This window comes from Phaethon aethereus (genome assembly GCF_964289735.1).
Source record: "Phaethon aethereus genome assembly, chromosome: 5".
Classification (NCBI taxonomy): domain Eukaryota; kingdom Metazoa; phylum Chordata; class Aves; order Phaethontiformes; family Phaethontidae; genus Phaethon; species Phaethon aethereus.
Window position 1 is genome coordinate 31,142,847 of NC_138579.1, and position 18,672 is coordinate 31,161,518.

At 36.0% G+C, this 18,672-nt stretch overlaps 1 protein-coding gene across 2 annotated transcripts in view; it reads right to left on the reverse strand.

The window, feature by feature from the left end:
• The window catches only part of ARHGAP5 (Rho GTPase activating protein 5), a gene marked incomplete at its 3' end in the record, with an annotated part of 35,907 nt that extends 17,734 nt beyond the window's left edge, over positions 1–18,173 (reverse strand). The window contains exons 1-2 of one of the 2 annotated variants that reach the window (XM_082000809.1): positions 13,807–18,173; positions 2,230–2,374 (exon numbers count right to left, since the gene is read on the reverse strand). In XM_082000809.1, the coding sequence (XP_081856935.1) occupies positions 2,230–2,374; positions 13,807–17,529 (3,868 nt within the window). In that variant the 5' untranslated portion in view covers positions 17,530–18,173. Of the gene's footprint in view, positions 1–2,229; positions 2,378–13,806 lie in introns of both variants that reach the window. The other variant, XM_082000808.1, reaches the window with a different exon arrangement.
• Between the last annotated feature and the right edge of the window lie 499 nt (positions 18,174–18,672).

The window sequence follows — 18,672 nt, forward strand, 5'->3', positions numbered from 1 at the left end:
TAGGAAAAAGAAAATTGTAATACAGATCAAAAGTAGAGGTTTTGTTCCATCTTTACCAAGTGCTTAACAGAAACAGCAGGCAACTACTGTCTTCACAGCCACAAAGTGTGCAGATGGCACAATGTTTGTCCAGCTTACATGTATGGCCAGAATCAAAATTCTCCAGCCTTCGATAGCTGCACAGCAGTGTCCCAGGATGAACCAACATATACTGAACCACCTAAAGGAAAAGTAGTACCTCCCAAGTCACCACTTTTGAGGAGGCCCTCACATTTTGAGCACATCAGCAGCTTAACTAAACATCTTATCCTTCAAAGACAGGCCATTAGAGGAGAATAAAAGTATTAAATCTTTTGTGTACCTAAATTATTTGATGACTATGAGGAAAAAAAGACAAAAAATCATGTTCCCGCACTATTATAGTTCTCTCTCTCACCCCACAGGATGGTGAAAATCTTTTGGGAGAAACACTAGACTTTCTTTTGAGGTAAACAGACAGCAGGCAACATTACTTTTAAGCAAATACAATGTTCTTTAGATCTGGATTCATAATTTTGGTGTTTGAAAGTATTCTTACAAAGATAAACATGCTCAAATTTAAGATATTACTTCTAGATTCTACGTTCTTCAAAAAGTCATTTGGTCTTCATTACTAGTGAATGTTTTATATAGCTATATATAGTAGCTGTATGTAGACATTTTTAAAGAACACAAATTCAGACAGTGATTCACCCATAAAACTATGGTGTTTTGTTTTTTGCGGTTTTTGTTGGGGGTGTTTTGTTTATTTTTGGTTTTTGGGGTTTTTTGCTACATACAATCGCAAACACAAAATGGGTATTAAACTGTCTATACCACCCTGTTAATCCTTGCCCTTCTTCCTCCTCCATTTTTTCCCACGTGAGGTGGGAAAAGCAAAAGCGAGGAAAATACAGCTCTTACCTTTAGGCAAGGAATCAATAGGAGATGAAGGTTAAACACAGATTTATATTTACATCTCTGACTCCAGAAAAATCAGTGCCTGAGGTTTCACCTAATTTTTCTGATTGTAATAATGCAGCATATAAGTCTTCAAAAACAGCTATTAGGCTCACCATCTGTAGTAGTTCTTCTGGAAACACTACTCTTACAGATGGCAGTAAACCGGAATTTTAGTTTAAGAAAGAAAACCCTTCAGTTTTCCTCTTGCGAAAACGGTACTGTCATCTTACAGCCAAAATTTTACTACAGAACTAAGAAAATGTTGAAAAAAGGTGCTGTTTTACTTTATGGTAAGCAATATCAAACTGCAGACACCCATCAAAATATGGTCCTGCTCATGTTTCATCTCCAGTCAGTCTCATACTTTCATTTGGTTCAAATATAGCAATACAGCAACTTCAGAGCAAGCAAGATCTACACACTAGCAGAAAACTGGTGCTTGCCATCTTTAAAAACAAAAAAGAAAAAAACCCAAACAAACCCCAGGTACAGGTCATTCCCAAACCTCAAAACAACTCCCCCCTCCCAAATGTAGTCTTCTGTTGGACCAGCAAGATCGTCCTACTTGCCTCATGGTCACACAGTAAACAGGCTGAAAGCAGTACGAGACAAAACACACAATCAGGAAGCCAGGAAGAAAGGAGAGATCAAAAACCATACTGTGAAATTTTGCCCTAGTGCAAACACATATATGTTAATATTTTACAGTAAACTGAAATCTGCAAGTTAAACAAATTGCTTAACATTTTTCACATAGAATCACACAGTATTTAGAAAATATTACCATCTGTAACAAGTTAAAATGCAAAACTAGATTTACCAGAATAAAGCAAGCAAGCTGACTAATTAAGCCGTACCAAGTACCTGTTTTCTGCAACTGGAAAAAATGGATTTCAGAGCTTTTTTATATATAAAGTAAAATACAGTGGCAACAGTGAGATACGTAAGACTGGAGTGCCATTGGGTTACAAGTCATTTGGCATTAGAAAGTGATATCAGTTTTTTAAAATATAGGAAACAAATGTTAAATTTCAAATATTTTGTCAAAAAGAAATTAAACATTTGTGTAAATAAAGACAAAAGACCATCACATATTAAGCATACAATTTAGAGAACATATTCTACTTGTAAAATGTGCTTTTCCCATAATTATTTATTTCTAGGATAAAACTCTAAAAGTACTTTAAAAGAGGAAATGAGAGGCTTTACTCATTATGCAAAGTGGGAAAGTCTTTCCTCCTATCTTACCTGTATCTTCAATGAATTGCACACATTTTTCAACAAACAGAGGTATCGGTTTCTCAGTTGTAACCAGATCCTGTAGGGGCATCCCAAAGTAATTACTTTCCCAGTTTCTACGGATTGGAGGATTGAATGTCTTAGTTTTCTTTTTCGGCTACAACAAAACAGAGTTATTTAAGTAATATTCAAGTAATATTTTAACTAACTCATATTGCAACCATTTCGTAAAAACAAACAGATCACACACCTATCAGACATTAAAATTCCTCTATGGGAAACTGAATAAAAATAAGTTTACTGTTAAGATAGCACACATTAGATACAAAGCACTCCAATAACTTCCAATAGATTTCATCATTTTTGTATCACATTAGGACCAGGATGACCCAATGCACCAGTAATTGAGATACTCTAGGAACAAAAATAAACACGCCACTTGATTAGAGTGCTATTGCAAGTCTTTACACACTAACTTTCAGCACGACTCGAAGGATTCTACATGAATCACATTTGAACCACACCTCTATAGAATTTTTAAGGATAAGACTGTGAAGCATCACATCACAAAAAAAATTTAGTGTATTCTATATATTGCAACTATGCTAGAAACATGATGATGCAGAATGTATAGCAATCAATCTCCGGGTTAGAGTTTGAGGCACTCCTATTAAGCATGACTGTTTTGTTACAGGCACAGGATTTTAGCCAAAAGGAGGTTTACACACAACGAAATCTAGTAAGACGATGAGTTTCATATGGAGTTTTCTTGCTTGTTTTGATTTTTTTTTTCCTCCACTGAGAGGGACTTTTGTCAGTTCAACTGATAAATCACCTTTGGATGATTACAAGAACTGTATTGGATCAGATACCATGTTTCATCTCTGAATGTTGACGAAAGTATTCAGAGATGGCCATATAAAGTGGTCAATCAATTGGCTGTACAGTGGCAACTGAATGCGGAAACTGAATGAATATCACCATTAAAATCCAGCATTTTATCTTTAAGTTTATATACGTAAGAAGTTAGTTAAAAGCAGTTACATTTTCATAAAAAGCTCTTCAGCCAGCAACTAATAGTACAAAATAAAACAAAAAACACAACATCCATATTTAAATTTAATATCAAGGTTTCTAGAATTTTATAATTTATAATAACACGACATCTCAATTAACTATTAAGACAAAACACGTCTCATTTCTACGCTTCACGTCTAGAAAAGTCTTTAATTTTGACCTCTTTTGTGTAAAAAAATGGGTTAATTTCTAGACTTTTGTACCATCAAATTTACTTAATAAGTCCTTACAGACTGCCTAGAATTTCAAGTTAGAAAGGTATATATTTGTGATTGACTTGCCCACTGAGAATTAGAGCGGAAGTTAAACTCTATGGGGGGAAGTCGAAACTACAGCCTGAAGAACATTTCTCCAACCATCACCCTACAGTGTCTGTGGAACTCCTCCAATACTTGATTAAAAAAAAAACCACACAACCGTTAATCAAAGCTTTTCAATAACCTAATTAAAAAAGTAAGGCTTTTTATGAGGGATGTCTCTTTGTAAGACAGCTTGTGTTTCTTGAAATCAGTCACCCATGACTGACCATGGTAACGAGAAGGCTAACAAAAAATTAGGCTTATCTTTCAAGTTTGGGATTTCTATAAAAGGTTCAGCACTTACAATTTAGAAGGAAGGAACATTTATTAGAGAGTTCTTCAAAACATTAGAAAGAAATTGCTCTCCAGCAATTAATTTCTCCCCAAATTTTATAAGAAGTTTAGAAAAAAGCTTAGGATAAACTTTCATGACTAAAGCAAACAATATCTGAAAGCATTCTTTTCAACTGTCAACTGTTTGCATAACTTTTATTCATGTTGGATAAGATACTGATGGTTCAACCAGTATGTGCCTTCAGATTAGAAACAGGTTTTTCATCCTCACTGCAACAGTCCCCTGCTTTGAAGTCTGCAAGTATTCAAACTAGTTCATTGGCCATTTTCTCTTTAGTAGCAAAATCTTATTTATTTAGGCAACAAATGTATCCAGTTCTGATGAAAGGCAGCTGGAGGGGACATGCTGAAGCTCAAGAACAGGTAAAACTCAGTGAAAACATCTTTGTCAAATGTTGAATGAAAGATCATTTTAGGGATACATACATTAACAAACTGAAAAAAGCAAAAACAAATTTAATTTTTTCCCCAAGAAAAAAAAATATGTTCAGTGCATATCCCCACCACCTTAGAATTAATGGAGTGACACTCAGACTGTGTATTTCAGACTCAGCAGATTAGAAAAAGACTGTGTACGTCTCTGATTAAGACATAGTATTAGCAAAGCATAATAAAATATAAACAAATTTTGTTGGTGTGAGTGGAAAGTAGCCAAACTAGAGGAATGATAAACTAGGACTTGACAGAATTTTTAATTACAGTTATAGTAGTAATTAATATTATTGTCTGTGTAGAATACTTGGAAACAGTATGAAATATCAAATATGCCTGCAAAGCCAGAATAAAGAATGTGTTTCTCTAATAATTGTCCTGCATTTAGAAGAAGGGTTGTAAGAGATTGAGATATCAAGTATGACATTATATACTCAAAAAAGCAGAAACGTTTCTTAGGTGAAATGTCTACCTGAAACAATCAGTTTAATCTCCAGTTTGGAACATGAGAATTTGTCTAAAGAATTTAAAGAATAATAAAAGAATACAAGAATAAGAAAAGAAAACAATCCTGAAGCCCTTTTCAAACTGATCTAGAAGTACAGAACAGGAGAAGAGATGATCATTGCAGCACTATTCCATAGACATAGAATTAGGATTTCACAAGGCTGACAGTTACAACAATAATTTTATCAGCTATTTTCCATTATGTATCATTATGTATTTTGTCTCCCTCCTGTCCAATATTTATTAAAATATCTCTTTTATGATTTCTCTTTCTTTTGGGACATGTGAGTGGGTAAACTCTCCAATCTTCCTGGAAGAAGAACACTATCTGCATGATCTTCAAAAAAAAAAAAAAAAATTCTGCAAATTAACAACAAATCTTGAAGGTATTAAAAATGTACCATGTTATTTCCTGATTTGAGACTTCCATTCTTTCCTCAAGTCTCATGTCTAGACTTCTTAAGCAGAGAACTTGCTCTGAACGAAAAGGCTTGTTACTGTGCAAAAGACCTGATCTTTGTCAAAAGATCAACTGACTTAAGAAAAAAAATACAGGTCTTATTTCTAACAAAAATAAGCTTTAGTGAAAGCATTTTTTTAATCCCCGTTCCCCACTCTGAGAAAATAATAGCTTTTCTGATCTGTCAGTCACAGAACTTTTAAATCTGCTAGTAAAGATAATGACTATCATAAATTTATCTGTGTAAAATTAAGTTTTTCAAGTTCTCTAATGAAACAATATTTAAACAAAAACACTGTTAAACATAACATTATTCATTTAGTTAAACAGCACCTGAAAAAGGTGAATCATTTCTAAATTCCTAGATCTTGGTGGAGAGAGTATGATTTTTGCCACAGATATTTTTAGTTCAACAACTCTGCCCAATACACCTAATCCTCAAAATACAGCAGTCACCTAATACTGCATACAGCGAGCACTAATCCAGGCACAAAAACAATTTTGTATGCTGCTTCTACACCATAATAAAGGACTAATAGGCACTATGTTGAAGATGACAAGAATCAGCACAAAAGCTTTGTTTATCCTAGCAAAAAGCTCACTGCTTCACATACCACTGTTTCATATTTTCAAGCCCGACATCATAAATGCCGAAATGCTTAGTCTTCATACAATTTTTTTTTTAATATATGATTGGTTGCTGCACTAATGTTGAGCTTTCCAACATGGGTTTCACCATTTGCTTCTTGCCAAAGACAACTTCTCCTCATACCCTAACAGACATCAATGCCAAACCTCCAGCTAATCCGTATGTATTTGGGCAGGAAAGCATTTTAACTCTGAGAATCCCAAACTTGCCTTGCGTTGCTGATACGAAAAACATTTACCTGCAACATTTACCTTGCATCTCAAATACTGTGTTCAGTTTTGGGCCCCTCACTACAAGAAGGACACTGAGCTTGCTGGAGTGTGTCCAAAGAAAGTCAACAAAGCTGGTGAGGAGTCTGGAACACAAGTCTTATAAGGGGCGACTCAGGGAACTGGGGTTGTGTAGTCTGGAGAAGAGGAGGCTGAGGGGAGACCCCATCGCTCTCTACAACTACCTGAAAGGGGGTTGTGGCGACGAGGGTGTTGGTCTCTTCTCCCAAGTAACTAGCAATAGGACGAGAGGAAATGGCCTCATGTTGCGCAAGGGGTAGTTTAGACTAGATATTAGGAAAAATTTCTTTACTGAGAGAGTGGTCAAACATTGGAACAGGCTGCCCAGGGAGGTGGTGGAGTCACCATCACTGGAAGTATTCAAAAAAATATGTGGATGTGGCACTTCAGGATATGGTTTAGTGGGCATGATGGTGTTGGGTTGATGGTTGGACTTGATGATATTAAAGGTCTTTTCCGACCTTAATGATTCTGTGATTCTGTAAATATTGCTTTAGTTACAGCAGTTTAATCACCGAAATGTGTGTTGCAAAAGATTAGCTGAAGTCCTCTTAATAAAAGACAATGTAAACATGAAAACATGTATTCTAGTGCAGCACAGTATCCACTTCTTGGTTTCAAAACCAGAAATATTATTATAAAAAGCATAAAACCATGAAAATGTAGATTTGAAGTATACTCAAGATTAACCCTCTTGGCTGTAGGTACCAGGGAAGCAGCTACGCAGCACTCATCTTCTAGAGAGAAACTAGGCCAATGCATCTTGAGCGTACAAGACACTTAAATACAACCTTTTAAAATTAACTTAGAAAACTAATAAACTTCCCAAACCTCTCTCTCGAACCCCTATATGGATGGGCTGCTTAGTCTAGCAAGTCCTTTCTGTTCAAGAGGGGCTCCCCTTTTTTCTTCTCTCACTTCCATCCCACCAAGAACTACCATCATAATTTATTTATCAAAGGGGAGATTCAGCCACTTCTCTACCTCTCACAAACTTCACTACTACTTTTAATGCAAAGAAAATTTTCTGCCTGCTTCCTGTGCAGTCAGCACTAGGGTCATTGAGGGCAAAGTCAGTATTTTGGGGAATATTAAAAGACTTCATAAAATCACGCACCATGAACAGCCTTCATTTTATAGGCTTAATAAAGTATTTGTAATCGCTAATTCATGGCTAGCTTGTCAGAAACTATATGACATATGAATAATGCAGATGATGGTCCCTAAAATGCTCTCTTTCTTCCCCTCATGCCTTCTGCCATTTTTAGAGTTCCAGCTTGTTACACTAAGTTTTAAACTACAAAGGCTCAAGAAGGCATATGGCTCCAAATATGCATTTTAAGAGTGATAAATTTGAACAGATTAAAACTGAAAGTACAGATTTCAGTATTTCCTATAGTCCTCAGGAAAAAAAAAAGAAACAAACCATTGCACATTCCAGTCTGATTCCAGTCTGAACTAGACAGTACTTTGCTAAGTCAACCGTTGAATTTACACAAGAAAGCTGAACGAAAAATGTAAGCTGATTTCCCACTTGTCACATGTTTACCACAGTCTTATTAAAACTGAGATCAACACACATGGGCTATACAGTTCCATGACATTATTTCAGTAATAGTTTCAACACAAAATTTCATGGAGTTTTGAAATTGTAATGAGCACAAACAAGTTTAAACATAGAATAGATGTCAAACCTGGACTACTTACATCATGTTCTAAAACAAGTCAGAGTAAGGTATGTGAGAATTCATCTAGGTACTAGTGGATTTTTCTTGCCGAAATACTGAGATTAAATAAAAATACTTCAGATTAAATTAAAAGGCATCTGACAATCATCTTGATATAAAGGAAAACAGAAAGAATGTAATTCACAATCTTCTTTGGAAACAACAAATGTTGTTTGCACACAAGGTTACAGGGTATAATGTTTTAAAGTGCTGTTTTTCAGATGTGATTTAACTCCACAGTTGGAAACTCCAGTCACAAAAAAAAAAAAATAAAATCAGACCTAAAACTATTGAGTATTGGTCAAAGAACAAAAATAGTGAAACTTTTTCAAATTTAATAACTTTCAACAATGGCATGTCAAAAAATTACCACTCGTCAGTTAATTTACTATGTTGTTTACAACATCTCTGTAGTTCGGATTTTTTTTTAAAAAGTACTTCAAATAACTTCTTCCATACAAAGAAAAAAAGATATTCATATAAATCTTATTCCTACTTTCACAAATGTATTAACAAAATAATTCTTCCACAACAAGGCAAGAAGCCTGCAGAATTTATTTCAAAATGAGACTGCCTTTCCCTTTGCAGAAATTCACTCAGGATGTTTCCTGTTCTTGATATGCTGGGGAGGATAAAGCCTGGTACAACCATACTTTATAAGGGGGGAAAAAAATACAGCCTAAATTAGACACTCAACATATCTCAAAGTGTTCACAAAGGTAAGAGCTCTAAATTAGATGGGTAAATTTGTAGTACTCATCAATTCCACAGTAGAGATAAATAATAAGGGTATTAATTGTAACTACATGGAACAGCTACAAGTTTCCAAATCAGGGCAGGCTTCCTGCTGTACAGGGAATTACTAAATTAAGACAAGGGTCAAAAATAACTTGCAATTATTTAAAGTAGTAATAATAATAGATAAATCACTAATAATTGATAAATAACTTCAAAAATATTTCAGCCAAGCTTGTTTACACAGGAGAACATGGTGAGAACAATGAAATGCTAAGGAGCACTGTGGTTCGGGCCTTACATACCAATGCATAAACTGCATGACTCTTGCAACTTTAGGGTTACTGCACACACATGGAGAGAACCCTCCTGTCTGAGATGTTAAGAGAGCTTCCTCCAGCAAGATCCTTATCCTCTAGGAATGTTCACTGCCCTTTCATGCCCTGAAATTTTCTGCATTGTCTCTCTGTTGCTCCGTATCTCCAAAATAATCAAGTTTAACTGAAGACAAAATGAATTTATTATACGGCCTGCAAGGCTGCTGCTTTAAAGAGACTGGTATGTAACAACACACAATAATGTTCTATACTAGACCTTAGTATTACAGCGTTAAAGATTCTAATTAAGATAAGCATCTAGTTGTATTTGCCACTTGCAATTTTTGAGAGAGACATGGAGATAAATGAGCGCACATCTCAGCTGGAGAGGTCTAAATTGGCAAAGCTGTAACAGCTGAGGCAGAGTTGCATATGAACACTGTACTCTGTGCTTAGTTCCTCCAAGTTCATCAACACTGGTAAGGAAACAAATAATCAAACATAGAAAGCATGTTGATATAGGGGAGAATTCACTACGGAAAATGCATTTAATCTTGAGAGATACTTCGCATAATAACAGCAGAAAGGACTAGGCGCTTCTTCATATGAGAAACTTTTACAGAGAAACCTCCGGGGGTGGGGGGGAAGCACATCATAGCTTAACAAATATTGGCAGACCACAGGCATTTCAAAGCTTTCAAGATCAGTTGGTTTTACGAGTCTGGGCTTTAGTAAGGTGTTTGATGGCAGCATATAGGAAACTACGGTGACAACTGTAGTAACAGAAACAGGATGATATTCAACAACAAAAAGGGCAAAGTCATAGACTAATGGAAAAATCATGCACTGGAATGTGCATGTAGCATGTACATGTACTGTGTGTATGTACTACACGTGTGTGTACATACTATAATGTGCACATACTATAAACCATCTGTACTATACAGTAGGAAGTCATTAGCTGGAAATTACCGTGGACAAGAATAGGCCAAAGGTTCCTAAAGTGACAATAACTGCAGCTAAGAAAAAGTTGGATGCGATCACACAATTGTGTCAGGTAGTCATTTCTAGTACAGATCAACAAATATTAAGATTCTATGCTGTGCTGCTACAACATTCTTTGCAATATTATACATTGTTTCAGTCATCCTCATTCAAAAGCTTATATTTAGAGGGAATTATAAAACTCAGGTCAAGAAGCAGCCATATTCTGTTCACTCGTTTGGAGGTGACAGACATCACAAAAGGAAAGAACATTTCAGGAGAAAGGTTACCACAGGAAAGGTAAAAACTGGAAATTTTACATTAAAACGATTCCTCAGCAATATAGAAGAAACAGAAGTTCTGGAGGAGTTTTACAGAATAGTGAGAATGAGGGGATAGAAGTTTTCAGAGGAATTATTTCTTTGATAATTGGAAACCGAGCTCAAGGATGGTTCTTCCAGTTCTGACTACCAGTATATAGAAATAAGATCTGAGAACACAAACAGGGCACTAGGGACAACAACAATGGGCAAGTAATTCAGACCAAAGCACACTTACTGAACTGGTCTCCATTTTAAACTGTTTAATTTCCTTTGGCAGTAAGAAATGTTAGAGGACCTTGCAAGTAACACTACCTGCTTGCCACAGATTTGTCATTGCTATGCTGCCCACGGTAAAACATTTTAATTTATGCTTCCAAATAGCAACAAGTAGAACAATTCTGAGTATTTACTTCTGCCTTTAATAACATGTGTTCACAATTGAATTTTTAAAAAGTTTGCTACACGTGTGTTAACAGATCAAACTACAGCTGTTAACTTCAGGGTTGTAAAAAGGAATTGTTGTTTTTCCTATTCTATTGTTTGCCAAAACTCCCCTCCTCCTTCCTACCCATCCAGTTCTTACCTTCTTCCCTTCAATTTTTTACCTGAATCCTACAATCACCCTACACCCATCCCCTGCCACCCTATAACTGTCCTAGTGCCCATACCTTTATATGATTTCATCCTGCAAGTAGGGAGACTGGGGTCTGAAAGCATCAGGACAGAATGAGCATCCTTCAAGCAAGGTGATGTCTCTTTCTTGAAACACATTATCTTTAAATAACAAGACAAACCCAAAAACAATGCCCCCCCCCAATGTAGTTTTTTAAAAAATTCTAAATGTAAAATTCTGCATAGGCATATTCTGTCTCTAGATGAAACCTGCTTTGCGTAACTGAAAACTGAAGTGCATAAACCACAAATGACAGTGCATAGGAGCTTTCTGCAACACCATACAAGAAACCCACCCAGAAGTACCACATAGCAAACTCCTCAAACCAACAAAGGTGAGAAGTGTATCAAGAATGTTACATCCTATTTGGGCTTTAAAAAGCAACAGCATACTACAAACCTGATTTAATATGACAATAAATTTTTTAAAAAAAAGATCAAGTTGTAATCTTTGGCAGTGACAATGAGGACCTCAGACTTCCAAGGTTGAGTTTTTCCAAATTCATTTTGTTCGTAAGATTTCTGTATTTCAGAATCACTATAATTATAGCAAGAATAGTTCCATGTGTATCTTGGGTTCCCTTTATGTACAGCTAAACAATTTAGAAAAAGTATCAGTAAGAGTTTTAAGAAATATTCAGAAAGGAGTACAAAAGTTTAATTTATCCCTTTCATGTTCAAAATTATCACAAAAAACCCCACAAGTAATCTGTAAATAATGGTGACTAACATCCCCTACATAGATCAAATAACACTCAACAAGGAAAATACCATTTGAATAATTTTTGAGTTTTTATAATTAAATACTGATAGCTGCTCATCTAAAACAACACAGGAAAACATAGTATGTTCCAAAACTAAAAAACCTACATCTCTCTCGCAAAAAAAAAGCAAGAGTTAAAAAAAACAAAGGAGTATAATACAAAATAGAATGACTCATCACATGAACTGGAACTACTCTCACTTCAACATAATGCAAGTCAACACACAAAGTCACTACTTAGCAAAAGCACTAAGCACTCAACATCCTTAGATATTTTGAATGCTTGCAAACATATTAGCTATCAAGTTAAATTCGCCTTCTCCATCATTACAATAATTTGTACTTCTACTATTAAAAGCCTTCTCCGACTAATTTGGAAGTATCAACCCTTGACCACAACTTGCAAACTAAAAAAAAAAAAAAAACCACCCAAGACCTTAAAACCCAAAGAGATACATTAAAGAAAGCCTGAAACAGCTCTTGTACTCTTCAAGAGAATTAACCACTACAAAAATTTAGAACAGAACAGCCTGAAACTTCTGCCTCTCAATAGGCCAAAGCCAAAAGCGGAGGATTTGGTAAAGATACCGGGGGTTTCCCGACACAGTGTCAGAAGAGAAGACACCACTATACTAGGTCTACACAGTTTAAACATAAATATCCAACTCAGAGGAACTTCTGTCAACTCAACAGAGCTGACACAGTAGAAGGATTATGAATACTACATTTCAATTTCTATGTAGCAGATTATTTCAGTCAAAAGTATAAACATTATTGTTTTCAAAAACATTTAAGTTTCCCTAAAAGAATAACTTCAAAGTATTAACCACATGATTTTATACCCACAAGACATCACTATCTACGCTTATGAGTAAGCCTTAAGAAAATTTAGTGCCCTTTAAATCAGTCATGTGTAATTCAAATCACAGCTGCATACTAGGAAGTGCAATTCAGAATTTAATCCATTAGTAAAATGTAACTATGGGCTACTTGAACAAAACATTTTTAAATGCTATTCAAGTACTCTCAGATTTAAGCTAAAAAGACAATAAAGCTAAGTTCAACAAAAGACAATATCAAAAAGGTTGACTATTTTGAGACAAGAAAGGTAATATCTAACTGACCAGGAACACTCCTGATTTAATGTTAAACAAAAGCCATATGCAAGACAATGATTGCTAGCCTAAAATTAAAATCTAAACTATAAAGAGCATACATCCAGGACCTATACCACAACACTACTTTGATATAATAATTTTTAAAACAGTAAGTCAAAAATAAGTAACTTCGAAGCATAAAGATCAAAATAAAGTACAGACATTTTTCAAGTAGAATGTCACATTATTATTTGGAAACCCACACTGGGCAGGCATTTTGTTCCCTTTATTTTGTTTGACTAGAAAATTGTACAGGTAGCACAGCTTTCAACTTGATTACTTGCTTGCCCACACTAGGAAAATGCAGCAGTCAGTAAAACCACTATAAAAAGTTTCCTTTTCGTGCTCTTGTTCTGGAACCTGCGTTCCAGGTAGACAACTGAGAATTAAAAAGAAACCACCCCTTTCATTCACCAGCCCTAAACTTCATTCCAACAGCCAGAACTGCAAGAACTGCAAGAACCAGTTCTACCCAAGAAGTCATAAAGCAGCTTTTTTTTTTTTTTTAAAAAAAAAAAAAAGTTATGATTAACAAAGAAGGATCTGTGGACCAAATTCTTCCTTCACTTAATCATATGGAAGAGAGACTGAATATGTACATACAGAGGTGAAACAAACTGAAACTTATTGAACAGCTGATTAGGTAGGCAAACCATCTCACTCCCTCAGGTTTGCCAGTTCAGAGCAAGTTAAGCAGAAACCTGGGCAAAAATCAAACAATGCTACACCGAAATTTTAAAGCACCTGTTCCAAAATAGGGTGCAACTCTTGCATATTTTGACTCTTCCCTTCTTACAATGGGCCAGAAGTTGTAAATAAAATTTAAATCAATTGACCTACCTTCTTGTCTTCTTTTACTTTGTGGGTTTTCTTTTTCATTTTTTTATCATCCAATTCTTGATCCGATGTAATAGCAGGGTTATCTATGCCACCCTTCCATGTTTCGACAGGTGAAAGAAGTGGGTCTTCTTCACTTCCACGATGTCTTCCTTTTCTTTTAGTTTTAGAGGTGGTGAAAGCCTCATCATCACTCGCATCTGAATGTGTTCTCCTATAGTAAGACTTAGCCTTGCTGAACAGAGTCTTAGACTTATACTTGTATTTTGAAGGTCTTCTTTCCCCGTGACTTTTGGATATTCTATCAGAAAACCCATTTTCTTCCTCACCTTGGGTATTTAAAACAATTGAATTTCGAACTTTAATAATACGATTCTGGCTATCATCTGGAACCGCATAGATATCATCTGCAAAGCCTTTATGTTTGAAAATAGTGTCAACAGGCTCAGCGTAATTGTCAGATTGGTCTATATCTTCTGGTGGTGCCACAGGCACTCGACAAGGTTGTTTCCTGGGGTTTTTGCCAATACCTGCCTCAATTGTTTTCAGGAGGTTAGGATCCAGTTTTTTCACATTTGTTCTTGGAACAAGTGGTTTCGGTTTTATTGGAGGAGGCACTTTATGGTTGCGTTCATGGTCATGACAATTGAGTGGTGTACTGTGAATAGGATACTCATTCCCTTCCAAGTCCAATCGGTACTTTGAACGGTCACTAGGTGCTGGAAGTAATCGTACATCATCACCAATCGGACTGTAAGGTGGCGGTCCTTCAGTATCATCCTCTGAATCTGGATAATTATAGTCAAGGGAACTTCCTCTGGGAGATCTTGGAAAAACGTCTTCGCTTGCATGTGTCGTTTCCCTTGTGCTGTCTGACATATAAGAACTTTCAATCATGTTTTTCTTCTCTAATACGTCACTGAAGAACAATGTGAAAACCTCAGTTTGACGATGATATTGAGATAATGAATATAAAGCTGTAAACTTAGCAGTAATCTCTGTTGCTATGTGTTCTCCTTCAGTCATGAGTTCCTTGATAGCTTCATTCTCAAAGAAGTCTGCCTGGCTATCAGTAACAGCCACTAACTGGACAGGAATCGTATCCTGAACTTCAGAAAGAAATGCCCGAAGCATTCCCATGGATGCCTTTCGCTTCGCAGAATAGACTAGTATATATCCATGAACAAGTTCATCTTTCCTTACACCAATTGAAGAATGATATGATAATATAGTTATCTGTATTCGACGCCTCTTTTCACCTATGATTTTATCAAGCATCAAAGAATTATTCTGGCCAGCCTGAGCAGCACTACAGGAGTGAGAGTCAAGGAAGGGTGAAAGAATAAGATCCACGCTAAACGGATCACCACACATGGCACACATGACGATCCTTAAGTCAGCTTCTGACAGATCTTTAATGGTGGGAACTGGACTTACAACATCAAAATTGTGTTTAACTGCTTCCAGTACTCCCCTCAGAGCTTGTTTTATTTGGGTCTCATTAAATTTGCGTGGATATGTACCAGCAGGCACATCTACAAAAGGACATTGTAATTTGTTGGCCAATTGCTGTCCCTGATGTCTCAGAATAGGTAGATTCTTGCTAACACTGTCCCTCTGGTTAGCCAGTATTAATGTAAATGGAAGATTGGCCATATACTTATCTCTCCTTATTTGAGATGCTTCAGCCCTTATTTTTGCAATGCACTCCCCAATAAAATTCAGTGATTCAATAGAGTTAAACACACAGAAACACCCATGTGGTTTGAAGGTTGAGGTCCACAACTGAGTCAACAGGTATGGTGATTTTGCATCAACTGGCCTAAGATCTAGTTCATATATTTTTCCATCTAATGCATATTCATCATCAGTGGATTGTGTCCGAATTTCATTTGCCAATTCTTGTGCAAGGCCATCTTTGCCCAAAATGAAAAGATTGACTTTATCAATGTTGGCACTATCATGGTATAAATTTGAGCGGCCATGGTCTAGTTGCAGAAGACTGCTGGCAAGTAACTGCTCTACTTTAATGTCCGTGCAATTTTGGCCACTGAGACAAGTTTCTTTAGTTGGGTGATAAACAAATCCTATGTGTTTAAGCAGAAGAGATTCTCTATCAGGTGCAAGTTTCTGTAAAGCTTTGTATCTAGGTTCTTCACTCAGAACTGCATGAATTTCACTCATTTTATCCGAACTTGGTGTTGCATTAAGATCCAGGTCATAAAACAGCTCTGAATGTTCAAAAAGCATTTCCTGAAACTCCTCTTTGGCTTTTTCAACAATCTCCCTCTGATGCCTACCATACACTTCCTTACTGTCTGCATCAGTGATGTATTTGAATGCTTCATCCTCCACTACAAAACATAAAACTTCTTCCCATGGCTGTCCGGGTGAAATGAAATGGATTTTCTCAAGAGTTTTTTTGAATTTCTCCTTCATTTCAACCCTCCTTTTTTCAGATATAAGATGCTGCACATGGTTTTGATAAACTTTTTCTGCCTCTAGCGTGGTGAGAAGGTCAAATGGAATCCTCCTGTCATTCACTTTATCTATATGGTCAGTTTCATCCCAGGGTGTTTTTTCAAGCACTACAAAACAAGACTGGAAGTCAGGCCTTTTCTCCATTAACTTCAAGGCTTCTGACCAGCTCAAGTGTTCAATCTCATCAAGATTTGACAGAAGACTATTAAGAGCTCTTGGCAATGCATTAATGTATTCTTCTTTTCTTTTTCTAATATGTTCCTGTTTAAGCTGCTCTATGTGTTTTGAAAACGTATTTTTGGCCTTTTTTGTTCCTTCCAAATTTATATACTCTTCGTAATCAGGGTGGTTTTTCAGTTTATTACTAACAGTCTTCCAAGTTGCATGATAGTCTCTCACAGTTTGGACGAGTTTTTCAAACTTATCTGTTGCTGTAACAACTAATTGTCTTTGAGTTTTATAGGCATCCAGATAGGGGATTATTTTAGGTTTACCACGAGTTTTATCCATCATTTGTACCAGTGCAGTAAAACATGTTTCAATATTGACATTGAATCTTGCCGATGTTTCCACTACCACAAGGTTCTTCTTATTTGAAGCAAACGCCTGAACCTCTCGCAGATAATGATCCACACATTCATCACATTTCGTTGCTGCTATTATTATGGGTTTTTTAGATTTTGAGAGCTGGATATAGAGATTATTCACAAATTTAAGCTGATCATCAAACTTCCTATTGCATCCTTGGCTCACGTCAATGCACAATAAAAAACCATCTATGCTTAATTTCCCTTCAGGCATTTGTTTTTGCTCAAAGTCTTGCTCCAAGCCTAGCTGATCTGTGCAAATGTACATTAATTTTTCTGCTGACTGCAGTTTGGAGGCAGCTGCACGTTTTATATATGGTTGTAAATTCGTACTCCGATGAGGCAAGAAAGTCTGATCATCAATGAACTCAGTCTGTTCAATCACATGAATTCTGCACTCAATTCCATCCTCACCACTTTGTGTTACGTCACCCCAGTACAAAAAGTGATCATTGTTAACAACTCTTCCTCCAAAGTCAATTGTGCTAAGCACAGAGGTATGCTCAGGATAATATTCATCTGCTTTTGAACGAACGAATCTATTGCACAAACACGACTTTCCAACTCCACAATTACCTTTATCCTTTTCAGTTCCAGACAGTCCAACAACACTAACAGCATAAGATGGGGGACGTGGCTCTTTGTTTTTTGCCATCATAACTTTCCTCTCATCCTTTTGCAATTATCAAGGTAACTGTACATGGTTTTCATTCTGGAAAGGTTCCTACAAATTTAAGTTGTATATCCAGGGTTCCAGAAATAGCTTTCAGTTGCTCTTGCTTTAGCTTGTCATTGAGAGAACCTCAGATAACTAGGATGACGAGCACCATCTTCCTAAAGAAAACAAAGCAGGAAAAAAAAAAAATTTACAGATTGCAGGTATTTCTTTCTAATACTCATGAAAGAAGAGATTTTAAAAAGCATTTTTGCTTGCTCACCCTGAAATTGTTTTCTATGTACACAAAATTTTCATCACTACTTTAAATAAGTTCTTAAACTCAATTCTTTCATGTTAATGCTACTGGTATTATAAATTTTAAAACAAACAGGCTTCAGGTACAGTTCAATAATAGCTCAACACTTAGTTTGATAGGTGATCAGCATACTTCTAAAAAAACAAAACAAAAAACACTACACACAAAAACCCAAGTTACTGTCTTCCTTCAGAACTTATGGGCACCTAAGCTCTCGAAAGCATCTTCCACTACGACAAATACAACACAGAAACTCTAAAACCAACCCAATATTCCCATACACATATTTCTACTCACGCTCATAGTTCCACTAGATAGCATGCTTACCTGCCTGAATAACACTGCTTTTGTGTGCATTTGTAGGTTTGGCTTTAGGTTTCAGTAATGAAACTTTCAAAATAAGAAGCTGTAAAACCAGGAAGTTGGCAATGTGGCTCAGTCACTACCTATTTGCAAAAGTAAACTACTTTATTTGTATACTAAAAGTAAACTGCTTTTAAGGAGATGTTTCTAACCTGAACTCTACAGAAAAATACAAACATTGTCCTACAGATACTAGGTACAGAAAAATAAGACTTATGTCTGAATTTTAAGATTACAATGTAGTATCATACCTTCAGTCTCTAGGAAAAAACCCAAAAACTTTTAATAACTATAAACAAAAACTACTATATCTACACTCAAACTTCCACAGAACTATTACAAGTTTCCAGTGGCTTTATTGAAACAGTCATCAAGTACAATGATTACCACTAAATGTCAGTTAATCAGAAGACTTTGCTTACATATATACTGCAAATGGCAAGCTATTTACTGTTTTAGAAACA